The 14,320-nt window shown below is 35.6% G+C and overlaps 1 protein-coding gene across 3 annotated transcripts in view; it reads left to right on the top strand.

Annotated features, from left to right (window-relative positions):
* CCNI (cyclin I) overlaps window positions 1-14,320 on the top strand; it is a 35,929-nt gene that overhangs the window by 12,311 nt on the left and 9,298 nt on the right. For all 3 annotated transcript variants that reach the window (XM_039230966.1, XM_039230964.1, XM_039230965.1), the window contains one exon: window positions 11,590-11,718. In XM_039230966.1, coding sequence (XP_039086897.1) covers window positions 11,590-11,718 — 129 coding nt within the window. The remainder of the gene's footprint in view (window positions 1-11,589; window positions 11,719-14,320) is intronic.

Below are 14,320 nucleotides of genomic sequence, written 5' to 3'. Positions count from 1 at the left end.
ATCTCATTGTGGTTTTGATTTGTATTTCCCTGATAATGAGTGATGATGAGTATCTTTTCAGGAGTCTGTTAGAATCTGGAGGTCTTCTTTGAAAAAGTATCTGTTCGTGTCTTCTTCCCATTTCTTCACTAGATTATTTGATTTTGGGTGTTAAATTTGGTTAAGTTCTTTCTGGATTTTGGATACTAACCCTTTATATCATTTGCAAATATCTTCTCCCATTCCATAGGCTCTTTTAGTTTTGTTGTTTTCCTTCACTATGCAGAAGTCTTCCTTGTTTTTTAACCATTTTTTGATTAAGATTTCTCTCTTACCACCCCAGGGTTTCTTTTTTGAGATATACTCTTTTTAGTGTGTTTCTTTTCTATTTATTTATTTATTTATTTATTTACTTACTTATTTATTTATTTCTGAGAGAGAGTGGCAGCGTGAGCAGAGGAGGGTCAGAGAGAGAAGAAGACACAGAATCTGAAGCAGGCTCCAGGCTCTGAGCTAGCTGTCAGCACAGAGCCCGATGCGGGGCTTGAACCCACGAACCGTGAGATCATGACCTGAAACCAAGTCGGATGCTTAACTGACTGAGCCACCCCTTTAGTGTGTTTCTTAAGTTGTGATCTTTTAGTTGTAGTCAGTAATAAGCAATGAAGTGAAACTATTACCTTACTTTATCTTGGTTTGATAATTTCATTAAACCAGCCTAAATTTTGTTTAGTTTTGTTTTGGCAGCAGTGTCATTTTGGCTTATTGAACTTGTTTTTAAAGCCTTTTTTTTTCTTTTAACATTTTTTTTAATGTTTATTTGAGAGAGAGAGAGACACATAACACAGACAGGGTGAACGGGGGTGGGGCAGAAAGAGAGGGAGACACAGATTTCGAAGCAGGCTCCAGGCTCTGAGCTGTCAGCACAGAGGCCAGTGCGGGGTTCAAACTCATGAGTAGTCAGATCATGACCTGAGCCAAAGTCTGACACTTAACCACCTGAGCCACCCAGGCGCCCCAAAGTCGTCTTGTCTGCAGTTTGAAACAAAGTGTCCTTTGTGCTAGATATACTTTTTAGTTTTTGACTTCGATGTGGTGGTATTTATTCTTACTAAATTTTAAATTGTTGATTCTGACCCATTTTTCTAGCTTTAAAAGTATGATTGTTATCTAACATAGGGATTTTGTGTCATATTTATACCATCCTTGGCTTCAGTAGATAAATCTATTTTCCCTGCAGATTAGTTTCTCTTTTTTCTTTTCCTTAAACAGCTTCTTAAAGTATAATATACAGAAAAGTTCACAGATCCTAAGTGTTCAACTGTCAGAGTTTCACTAAATTACACTTATGTAAACACTGCTTTACTGACACTGCAGAAGCCCCCTTCTGTCCTCTAATAGTTACTACCATCTATCTCCCTTGCATTGAGAAAACGCTAACCCAATATTACAGATTAGTTTTTCTTGGTTTTGAATTTCACGCATATTTATGGAATCAGAGTGTGTACTGACCTCTTGCTCAATATATTTTGTGTAATATTCACCCATGTTACTTCATGTAGCCATAATTAATTTATTCTCCTTGCCATTTATTTTTTGAGTATATTTCTAGGGATGGAATTGCTAGAACTTAGAATATGTGTATATCAGGTTTAGTAGATAACCACCAATTGTTCCAAAGTAGTTATACCACTATTATGTCACTTTTTTTTTTAACCTCTTCTACCAGGGCATGAAAGTCCCAAGTTGCTCTGTATCCTTGTCAACCCTTGGTGTTGTCTTGTCTTTTTCAGTTTAGTTATTCTGAAAAGTATATTATAGTATCACATTGGGTTTAATTTTCTTTTCTTTAATAATTATTGAAGTTCAGCTTTTCATATGTTTATTGCCTATTAGGTTTACTTTTTTGGTGGGATGTCTATTCAGATCTTTGACCTGGATTTCTATTGAGTTGTCTGTTTTTTGTTGTTTTGTGAGAGTCCTTTCTTTTGCAGACTGTATATTACAGATGTCTTCAGCTCTCTTTGTGTTGACTTTTGATGAATAGAAGTTCTTTATTTTTAAAGACCAAATATCAAAATTTTTTTCCTTTTTGCTTGGTCCTTTTAAAGAAATGTTTGTGTTAGCCAATGTAATGAAGATGTTCTCTTGCATTTTCTTTGCAGACTTTATTGTTTAACCCTTTAATTTAGATCTGTATTCCAATTGAGATTCTTTTTGTTGTTGTTGTTTTTATTTTTGGTATGGTGTGAAGTAAGGAGTCAGTCATTTTTCTCCATAGAGAGAGGCGGGACCTTATTAAAAAGACAGTTTTTGAGGTACCTGGGTGGCTCAGTCGGTTAAGTGTCTGACTTCAGCTCAGGTCACCATCTCAAGGTTCATGAGTTTGGGCCCTGTATCAGCTCTGCAGTGTGCAGAGCCTGCGTCACGTCCTCTGTTTCTCTCTCTCTCTCTCAAATAATAAATGTTAAGAAAAAAGACACTTTTCTGGGGCGCCTGGGTGGCTTAGTCGGTTAAGCGTCTGACTTTCTCTTGGGTCATGATCTTGCGGTTCGTGGGTTCAAGCCCTGCGTCGGGCTCTGTGCTGACTGCCAGCTCAGAGCCTGGAGCCTGTTTCAGTCTGTGACTCCCTCTCTTTCTAAACCTCCCCTGCTCACGCTGTTTCTCTCTCTCTTCTAGAAATAAATTAAAAAAAAAAAAAAAAGACACTTTTCTCCACTCCTCTCAGTGCACTTTTGTTATAAATCAAGTGACTCTACGTGTGAATATGTTTGTGCTTCTGTTTCTTGCCTTTTTTCTCATCATTGGCTCATTTGCCTCTCTTTATTTTTTTTACTGTTTATTTTTGAGAAAGAGAGTGCAGAGGAGAGCAGGGGAGGATCAGAGAGAGAGGGGAACAGAAGGTCCAAAGCCGGCTCTGTGCTGACAGCAGAGAGCCCAGTGCAGGGCTTATCAGAACCTTAACCAACTGAGCCACCCAGTCACCCCTGTCTGTCTTTAACTACTGCACTGCCTCAGTTATTATAGCATTGTAATAAGTGTTTGGTGGCAAAAACTTTGTGTTTTTCTCAAGATTGTCTTGGCTATTCTTCTCCTTTTGTTCTTCCATATATATATATATAAAATATATATATATATTTTAGCATGCACTTGTCAATTAAAAAAATGGAGTATTGAATCAGTCAGCTTGGGGAGAATTCTTTATAATGTGAATCTTCTATTTCATGAACATAGACTATTTTTCCATGTTCTTTAAAGTTAGTCCTCAGTTTATTTTAATAATATTTGGTAGTTGAGGTTTATTTCTAGATATTTGAATCTTGATGAGGCTATTACAAATGGTATTTTAGATTTTTCCTTTTTTAATATGCTGTTTCTGTACACTGGTATATGGAAATAAAATAGGTTTTTATATATTGATTATATTGAATTAGCTTACAGGCTCATTTGTATTTTTTTTGTTCAAAAAAAATTTTTAATGTTTATTTATTTTTGAGAGAGACAGAAATAGAACATGAGCTGGGGAGGGGCAGAGAGAGAGGGAGACACAGAATCCAAAGCAGGGTCTAGGCTCTGAACTGCCAGCACAGAGGCCAAGATGGGGTTCATACTCCTAAACCGCAAGATAATGACCTGAGCTGAAGTCAGACGGTTAACCAACTGAGCCACCCAGGCACCCCAGACTCAATTTGTATTTTTGTATTTTATACATAGACATGTTTACTGTGAATAATCATGATTTTATTTCTTCCTATCCAGTTCTTAATACTTTTTATTTATTTTTCTTGTTTTTTGGAATTAGCTAGGGCCCCAGAATATAAATGATGGTACCAAGTATCTTTGTCTCAGTTTTAGTTTGAGGGGAAAGTTTTGAGTATTTAAGTACAGTATTTGTTATAGGGGCGCTTGGGTGGCTTAGTCGGTTAAGCGTCCGACTTTCACTTGGGTCATGATCTCGCGGTTCGTGGGTTCGAGCCCCGCGTCGGGCTCTTTGCTGACTGCCAGCTCAGAGCCTGTTTCAGAGTCTGTGACTCCTTCTCTCTCTGACCCTCCCCTGCTCACACTGTCTCTCTCTCTCTCCTAGAAATAAATAAAAAACATTTAAAAAAATTAAAAAAAAAAGTATAGTATTTGTTATATATTCCTTAGGTCATCTTGATCAGATTAAGAAGGTTATCTGCCTGAGTTTGTCAAGAGACTTTTTATAAATAGGTGTTAAGGTTTTTTACATCATTGGATTTTGTTAACAGTTTGCTTAGGAATTTTGCATTTTATGTTCTTGGGTGAGATTGGTTTGTAATGCCTTTTGTCAGGTTTTCATAGTAAAGTATGTTGGCTTTGTGAAATGAATTGGGAAATGTTCCTGCTTTTTTTTTTTTTTTTAAATGCTCTCTCTCAATTTGTCTAGGTTGGTGTTATTTCTTTCTTAGATGTTGGTGGGTTCTACTGGGGGCCTAGAGATTTATTTGTGGGAAAGTATTAAATCATTCAATTTCTTTGGTAAATGTGAGACTAATCAGGCCTCCGTTTAAGTCTTATTTCAGTTTTGCTAAATTGTGGTTTTCAAGGAATTTATTTCATCTAAATTGTCAAATTATTTGTGTAAAGTTGTTTAATATCATTTTTCTTTTCTTTTTTTTTTTTTAGAGGGAGAGAGCGAGCATGCATGAGCAGGGGAGGGGCAGAGGGAGAGACAGAATTATAAGCAGGCTCGTGCCCAGCACAGAACCTCCCCCCACCCCCGCCCCAATCAGACTTGATCTCAGGACCATGAGATCATGACCTGACTGTAAATCAGGATTCAGACGCTCAACCAACTGAGCCACTCATGGTCCCCTATAATATCTTTTTAACATTGAAAAAGTTCATACTGATGTTCCTTTTTCATTTACTTAGTGATTTGTACTTTTTCTTTCTTGATTAGTGTTTTTAGAAATCTGTGGATTGGTCTTTTAGTTCTGTTGATATTCTCTGTTGTACGTTTGCTTTTTTTTTTTTTTTAAGTAGGCTTCTCACCCAGCACAGAGCCCAATATGGGGATTGAACTCATAACTATGAGATCAAGACCTGAGCTGAGATCAAGAGTTGGATGCCTGAGCCACCCAGGCACTCCATACATTTGTTTTCTTTTTAAGTTTTCCTCTTATTTTCAATACTTGCTTCTGTTATCTTTGTGTAATTTGCTGTTCTTTATGTTGAAGTAGATGCTTAAAATTTGATTTTCCATTTGTTCTTCTATTTTAATATACACAATTTAAAATTAAGGTTTCCTCAAAGTGTAGTTTTTCAACCATGTCTCATTTGCCACATATGGGGTTCTTAATTTCAGTTACTATATTTTTTTGTTCTAGAATTTCCTTTTTCTAGTGAGATTCTTCATTTTTTCATCTATTTTCATACTTTTCCTCTATTTTCTTAAGTCCTTTTTTCTTTTTAATGTTTTTTTGAGAGAGCATAAGCAGGGGAGGGGCAGAGAGAGACTCTCAAGCAGGCTCTGCCTATCAATGTACTATCAGTGCAGTGCCTGATGTGGGACTCAGTTCCACGAACCACAGGATCATGCTCTGAACCAAAACAAAGAGCTCTGAACAACAAAGATGTTCAGCTACCTGAGTCACCCACATGTCCCTTAACTCCTTTTCTGATAATTCAAAGATCTAGGTCTTTTTGTTGCTATACCTTTTTTCTCTTGGTTTTTGGTCACTTCCTTCTTTTATCATGCCTGCTTAATTTTTCTTAAGTTTTTAATTTTAATTGCAGTATAGTTAACATATAGTGTTACATTAGATTTCAGGTGTATAATATAGTGACTTAACAATTCTATTCCTTACTCAGTGCTCATCGGGATAAGTGTATTCTTAATCCCTTTCACCTATTTCACCTATACTCCCACCATTCTCCCCTCTGGTAACCATCAACTTGTTCTCTGTAGTTAAGAGTCTGTTTCTTGGTTTATGTGTCTCTCTCTTTTTCTCCCCTTTTGTTCATTTGTTTTATTTCTTAAATTCCACATATGAGTGAAATCATATGGTATTTGACTTTGCTTACTTAGCATTATATAGCATACCCAATAATTTTTAATTAGATGCTGAACATTATGAAAAATTGTAAAGGTTCTAGGTGTTTTCTTGTTGCAGAAGGGTTCAGTCTTTCTTTGGTAGGCAAACTGAGTAGGAGATGAATCACTTTAACCCAGTAAGAGAGGTGCTGATTGAAGTCTGGGCTGCAGTTGGGTATGGCTTCTTCTGCCTCTGTCCCCGCGCCGCCGCCCCCCCCCCCCCCCAGTATAGCCAAGGATTCCACCCGAGAACTTGGGAGGCACCGAAGGGCGTTGACCTCATTCTTGCCTTTCAGAGGTAGCTTCTTACATCTCTATCCTTCCTAACTTCACAATTTCATTTAGAAAACTTAATTCAAGGGACACTGGGTTGCTCAGTTAAGCGTCCTGTTTTTGATTTCTGCTCAGGTAATGATCTCACAGTTCATGAGTTCAGATCCATGTCAGGCTTTGCACATGGAGAGGCTGTAGGAGCACAGGAAAGTACTTTGGGATTCTTTCTCCCTCTCTTTGCCCATCCCCGTGTGCTCTCTTATCTCTCAAAATAAATAAAAATAAACTTTAAAACAAGAAAGAAAATTTTATGCCAAAATTAAGGGGGCAGTCAGCTGAGTGTCATATTCAGTTCTCTGACCCTCCCTGCCCCACTAGGTTCTTGGCCCCTGAAGTCTCCGTGTTTTGTCTCTAGCCCTATAGAAGTCTCAAAAGCTCTGTAGGTTTCCTTGCCCATCCTCAGTCTCTTGGCATACTCACAGAAGAGACAAATGCCCTGAATGAAAAGCTACTGCCGGATGTTGATTCCTCTACTTAAAGGTTTTCCCATTTATGTGGAAACTAATTTGACAATAAACTATTTGTAAAAATAAATAAATAAATTAATTAAATAAAATAATGACTACTCATAAAAAAAAAAAAAGGTTTCCCCAGTATTTGAAAGTGAATAGAGTACTCCTGTGAAAACTTTCGTAAGCTGAAATGGTGTAATGCTAAGAAGCAATTACCGTTAATTTATAAGGAAAAGTTATTGAGTGTTCTTACACCATCTCTTTGGCTTTTCTGATACCTTAGGACACATCTTGCTAACAGATGAGCAAAATAAGTCAAGATAAAGTGCTTATGCTCATAGACACAGTTCAAAGCCATGCTGGCTTGATGCTGCGGTACTGAGTGGAGTTCTGGGGGCAGGAGATTGGCAGTACCAATCTGCTGCTCTGGGTGTGCCACTGCTGACTCTCTAATGGCTTGTTGCAAAACAAATGCTGAACGCTATTTTTACTTTTTGCCTTTTTTCATAGAGGTGAAAATTCTCTTTGGATTTCTTCATGTACTAATGTAGACTTTCTGTAAAAGTTAAGTGACATAACATGGACTTTTGAAATTGAGGGATACCTGTACCTCCTCTCCAGAATCTTGTTCTACAGAGCTTGGTGGTCCTAGCAGTTCTGATAACTTCAAAACAGTGGTGGTGTTGGTGGTTGTTAATAGCTTTTCTAGTTCTCAGCTGGACTGTAGGTTGCTACCTACTCTGTCGTAGTGAAAAGCAGAAATGTAATTTTTTAAATGTTGAACTTTAGTGTGACAGGAGAGGCTGTGGGAGCACAGGAAAGTACTTTGCCCAACATGAGTCACTAGGAAAAGTGTAGTGAAGAGTGACCATTGAAATAGCTCTTCAAAGATAAATAATACGGCAGGTAAAAGAGAAGGGGTGTGTTCCAACCAGAGGGAACAGTATGAACAGAGGAGCAGTGATATAATAAAATAGCATGGCAGGAGCAAGGAAGGACTATAAATATACAAGTGCTGTCCTTACAGTATGAATTTTTAGGCAGAAAGTGATGGAAGATGAGTGAGGCTGGAGAGGGAGATCATACGGATTTGTATGCCATGCCTGGAGATAGTACTTAATCTTTTAGATAATGGTGAGCATTTTAGAGTTTAAAGCTGAGGAGGATTTGTATTTTTATGATCAGAATAGTAGCATGTGAAATACAAAGCTCTGTGTTTTGCCAGGTTGAATCAATACATTATAAATTCTCTTGAGGATTGGTTGTTGACCAATTTAGTGAACTCTCTTAACCCTATTTGAGGAATCCATGGAAAAAGAAAACAGATCCCTTGATCAAGAAGTACTATCTGGGGTGGGCAGGCAGTTGTTTCTTCCATCTGTCCTTCCTTCTGAATGGGATTACTTAGACACAGAACTTAAAGCTGTCCTAATAATATTTCTGTTTCATAAGTACATGTTTGAATCGATTTGAAAAAGTGATGTTAGTATGACTTTCCTAAGAGTGAGTCTTAAACTGTTACCTTTTGTCAGTTTCTTTTGTTGTTGTTATTTTTATTAATTTTAACTAGTGATAATACTGGCCATACAGGAATGATTTCTTGGCCCTCTTCCCAAATTTTAATATAAGATGTAAAGTCTAAAGATACTGTTATGATCTCTTTTAGAACTAGTTTCAAGGTTTAAAAATGATATGTAATATTTTGTAAATTTTTTCTGACATCATTAGAGTGTTAAGTATTTTTAGAAGTGGAAAGGACAAAACTAGTATTGAAGTGCCTTTTGCATTCTGTGTTTGTACTTTATATAAAGATGTATCATTTAGTTTTATAGCTATGGTACGGAAATCTATATAACCATGTTCCCTATGTTATATACTCTTAGAGCAGATTATGTCCATCTTTTGTGGCACTTCTTACAATTATGTTTATGTTAATTTGTTTAATGTCAAAAATACCAAATAAACACACTAATACAATTTGTTAGTTAGGGATCTTTTTCTCCTCTATCCCCATTGTATAGATATCTGAGCTGAAGGTGGAATTAATGGTGTCTTTGTCCTTTCATTGCTACTCTAGGTCATTGTTCTTTCACCTCCGTAAAGCCTCCCCAGTTCCATCAGATTCTGTCACCATCTGTTTCCCTTTGCGTGAATGTATTTCCATGTCATTTGATTTGTTTGGATGGCTTACTTAACATTACTTTTCTGTTTGTTTTGGCATTTTAAATAAAATCTCATCTTGGTAGGAATTTAATTTCTCTTGAATGCTTAAGTCTGTCCATCTACAAGTATTGTGACTGCCTTCATTTGGCTCCCAGGGAACCCCTATTCCAGAACTAGATCTTAAAGTAGCACCTGAGGGCTCAGTGGAAAATGATACATTATCGAACCAATGACTGACTCTGCTAACAGTTCTTTGACTCCAGGCCTACCTGTCAGTCTGTGTCTGCTTCCTCTTACTTTTCTCAAGAAGCTATAGCTCCCGACGATAAAAGTTTTGTTACCATTTTGAGACTCTTTTTGCGAGAGAATTCAGCTCCTGGTTCTAATAGCCTAACTCCAGTTTCCTCTGTCATGTTAGACAGTAGTCTGTGCAAGACGTAAATTCCTTTGCTAGTCTATGCATCCAGAACCTGTCAAGCCCATAGCTTCAGTTTCACGAATTGCCTTATGTTTCTTTTTGATGAGTGGAATTATGCCACTGATTCTCAGAGTATCTGTTTCAAGCAGTCCTTTTCACCCACCTTGATTTTATTTGTAAGTCAGAAGAGCTTAACAACAGGTTATTTCCTCCAGGTTAACGTCATTCCTATGCTTCAGAGTAAGGTTCACAGGCTTATAAAAACAGCTCTTTTGCATGCCTTTAAAATGATCACATTCTTTCCTCACTTTTTAACTTTTAAGATACAGATGCGTTGTTGTTTCCTATATGAAGCTTTCATCCTACTTCCACACAGGACCAAGTTACCCTTCCAGTATGTTGCCTTAGCACCTTGTGCATACCTCTCTTTTACACTAATCTTAGCTGATGGACATTTTCTTATGTTTGCCTCACCATGAGACTTTTAAGTTTTGAAGTTTTAACAGGAAGTTTTTTTATTCATCATTGTATTCCCACGACCTATCATGATAGACACTAAAGGTTTATTACTATGAACTGAATTAAATGTTTTGATTGTCAGATGTTTTCTGATTATTGTTCATAGTCTTAATACCAGTTTGGTGGTGAGGTGTTAACGTGAGAGGTTGTAAACCATTTTTATCTCCTTTTCTTGTCAGTATTTCTTGTATAATATTCTAGGGTCATTCTTTATTGACAAAAGGAATTCACCAGAAGGTGGATATGGCAGTTAACCTTCTAAAATACCAGTTAAAACTCAGGTTAGAGTTAGATGTAAAAATGATATAAGTATAGTTAATTGGTTTGACCAACACTAAGAAACATTTTACATTGTTGTGCCAAAGTGAAAAGTGACAGACGAGTTGGAAAGAAAATGAGAAATTAGCTAGCCAGTACAATGGCAGAGATTGTAATGAGCACCAAGCCGTGTATTTCTCACAACAGTAAAGAAAGCCAAGATGGGGGAGAGAAGAAATTCCAACTTAAATATCTGTTGGAGGAGATAATGTTAAGATATACAGCCTTAACATCCTTTAATAGCTCTTAATGTATTTCTCTGTGATATTAGAATTAATTTCATAAAATTGACCCAGAGTAATCAGGAAAAAGGTTTAATCTATGACCTCTCTACTTTCTAAGGAATTAGATAAATAATGTATTTTAAAAAGTTTCCATCTAAAATGGTTACGATTATAAAGACTGCAGTGCTTTATAATTTGGGTTAAGGATTAAACCTTTACTTGTCTGGAACCCTCACTTACTAAAAATACTTTTTTCCACTAATCACAGTCATTTCTGTACTTTGTTGTGTTTACCTGGCAGAAGTAGTACTTACAGATGTTTCATTTATTATAAGTGATTATTATTACGTTTTATTTTTTTAATGGGGCCTGCAAAACTCAAGGGTAAAGTTATCTAAATCATAATTACTTTAAAGTGTATAGCATCTAAAAATTAAGCCTATAAAGCAGTTTAAAATAATCTATAGGAAGCAGTAATGTTAAATGTATAGTAATATCTCCATTGGTAAATTGATTCAGGTGAATTTCTCCTTCAGTATTCCTCTGTGATCTTTAAATTTATAATTCATCTGCTGTGCCTGGTATCTTTCATTTATTCATGTTGACTTTAGTTTTGTTTTTAATGGGTTATTATTCTATTACCTTACTCCATTTATATTTCCTAACATGGTTTTTGTGGCTATTTGCTGTCTTAGAAATTCACTATATTTTCTTATTCTTTATTTAGAATTGGGAAACTTAATTCTAAAACTACTATCAGTTGATAATAGTGATGCCTAAACTTTTAAAGTGTTATATTCCCTGAACACCTTTGTTTAAAGTATAGGTTGTGGTAAAAATGACATAATGAAGATTATTTAAGAAAGAATAAGAGAATGTTGGATATTGATAATATATGCTATGACCAGTACATAACATTTTATTTTCATTCATCTCAAGCTTGATAGATTTTGAGTAAACTTAACAACATTTTTAACATCTAAATGTATTCCATTGCATTTGCTAACCTTTTATAAGAGAGAATTCATTTTTGATGGTAACTTGGAACTTCACTTGTTCTCTCTCTTTTTCTTTTTCTTTCTTTTTTTTTTTTTTGGTCTCTCTCTTTTAATTGTTCCCTTCTAGAATGTTTCTCCGTCCCAGAGGGATGAAGTGATTCAGTGGCTGGCCAAACTCAAGTACCAATTCAACCTTTACCCAGAAACATTTGCTTTGGCTAGCAGTCTTTTGGACAGGTTTTTAGCTACTGTAAAGGTAAATATTTTAGAATACACTTAAACACAACCTCTTGTTTGAAGGTTTATATGCTAAACCAGCAGCAATTAGTAAACATTCTAGAAAGTGAAAAAGAGTGGAAAACCTTCCTGAACATGATATATATGCCTATTAAGAAGACATGATGTTTTTTGCCATTGCTTTAAATTTTTGGAAATGTTTCTAATTGTATTTTGTAATTTTCTTTTTTCTGCAAATATTCATAATTAACCTGTGAAATTTTTGATTTCCTGATTTTAAATACAAACCATATATCATCAGCAGAATGTCCTCTTTTAACACATTGGTGTACTAGATGTGGACAGTGAACTGGACTCGAAAAGTACGAGGCTATTGGACATTTTTTTCTTTATTGAATATCCATATTGTGTAGTGTTTTGAAAATATATAAATATCGTCTAGAGGCATACATTTGGAGTATAACAAGATGAACAACATCAATAATTTTGGTATCTTTTTGTTAAATGATAGCATACAAAAATACATGAAGTTTTATATTGTCCCTGTTGGTGTAATATATCATTGGTTATATCATGTGAAATTGGGCATAGTAAGGCCCTCAATGGATTTAAATCAGAAATCCAGCATTTATTTGATGGCAAGGCATGAAAAAGTAGAAGAGTAAATCACTTGTCATTTGTATGCCTAGGAATATGTAAGCTGGGGGAACTACGAATTCAGTGCCCAGAAGCTGTACACGTTGTTGTTATAAAAATTAGAAGCCAAAGAATCATGGAGTGGAAGAACTTGGATGGCCACTCAGTTACCTTTTTATGTTTCACACTTGTACTCTTAAGAGACTTAAAGTACAGACTTAATTTTTAATTATAATGATACTAATTGCCTGAAATTTAGGTAATCTGAGATGTCTACTTTTATCTCCTTATCAGTCCCCCTTCCCAGTACCCTTACAGTAGCTAACCTCCCTTACACAGAGAAAGATAGTGTCCTTCCTTGATTTTTATGTTCTTCACAAATTATTAATAACCTTATTGTAGCTTCTGTCACAGAAAAGATTCTTACCTTATTATTGAACATTTTAAACAAATTTGGGGAAATTTCTGCATCAGAGAATGTTGCCAAGTATAAACTCAGTATTTTCATGTTTCTTATTTAATGGATCCTGTCATATTATTAGCATAAGATTCTCTTATGGTTAATCTGTATTGAAATATCTAAAATGTATTCATATTTTAAATAGAAGCAGACCATACAAGGCTGCAGCAATGAATGGAGCCTCAGTCCTAGCTGTGCAGAAGAAAATGCTATGTAGCTCTTGAAAAGTATGGACCCTGATGGGGCACTTAGCTGACTCAGTCAGAGAGTGTGCAGCTCTTGATCTTGGGGTCATGAGTTTGAAGCCCTACTTTGGGTGTAGAGATTACTTAAATAAATTTAAATTCTTTAAACAAGTATGGACCCTGAGCCCTATTTAGCTTCCGAATCTGGGTCTCTAGTTGGTGAGATCTGGATGTTTGTATTTAAAGAAACAGATGATTCTGATGTACATCTAGGAGTGAGAACTGTTAAAAAAAAAAAAAAAAATTACCCTTGCTTTTGGGATTCTTCTTATTATAAAATTTATTGGTGCCCTTGATTTAGGGGTTGCATTACCTAACCTAAACTTGTTAGCTGTTGGGCTCTTTGTAGTGAACTCTGATTCCCTCAAGGATTTGATCTGTTGTATACTTGGGGAAATAAGGGAGCCTGGAAAATGGTCTTAGCTACAAGATCTGCCTTCACTTCCTATAACATTTGTGTGATGTCCCTTAACTTCTGAGACAGACATGACTATATTTTTGGAAGTGCTTTCTAAGTCATAATGTTCTGATTAATATTAATGATTGCCTAAAAATATTGATGGTATTAAATCAGCTGTTATTTTTCATGTAGGCAGAGGATTAGAAGGTTCTAGACAGTATGCCACATACACTAAAGCATGTTTATTAAATAAATTTATCAGTGCTACATCAGGTCACCTGAAGGTTTCCCCAATTTCACAGGAATGTAATATTTAAGTATAAAATAAAAGTCAAAACAGGTTTTCTTTGTGTTACGTAACTTCTGTGTCATTCAGTATAATTGGACTTAATTGTTCCGGTTATTTAAAACTGGATTATTCTGATGCTGGGTTTGGCAAATTCTTATTCTACCAAAAAGGTAAAAGGTAGACCTACCTTATCATAGATCAGGAAAACAGGCAAATTCAAGTCCTCCTGTGTGTACCGTACTAATTGATTGTGTATGTATTTAGGAACCTTTCATTCACATGGAACTTGGATATATATGTGGATATATATATATATATATATATATATAGACACACACACACACACACACTGGTTTTCATGGACACTTAATTAGAAAATTTCTAGTCATCTGCTAACCTATAATTTTTTAAAGCATTTGGAATATGTTTATAGTCTTTTTTTTTATTGTCTTCTTTCTCTTCAATTCTAACATGTAGTATGTTAATATTACTGATACGACAGGTAAAGAGAGTAAAATTAGCTTAAAAAAACCCCACATGTACAAAGAGATTGTTAATTTTTGGAATTTTATTAAATAAAAAATTATCTTA

This window comes from Hyaena hyaena, unplaced genomic scaffold, assembly GCF_003009895.1.
Source record: "Hyaena hyaena isolate Hyena2069 unplaced genomic scaffold, ASM300989v1 scaffold_54, whole genome shotgun sequence".
Lineage (NCBI taxonomy): Eukaryota > Metazoa > Chordata > Mammalia > Carnivora > Hyaenidae > Hyaena > Hyaena hyaena.
The sequence above is the reverse complement of the archived record's forward strand: the minus strand, read 5'-3'. Positions and strand labels throughout refer to the sequence as shown.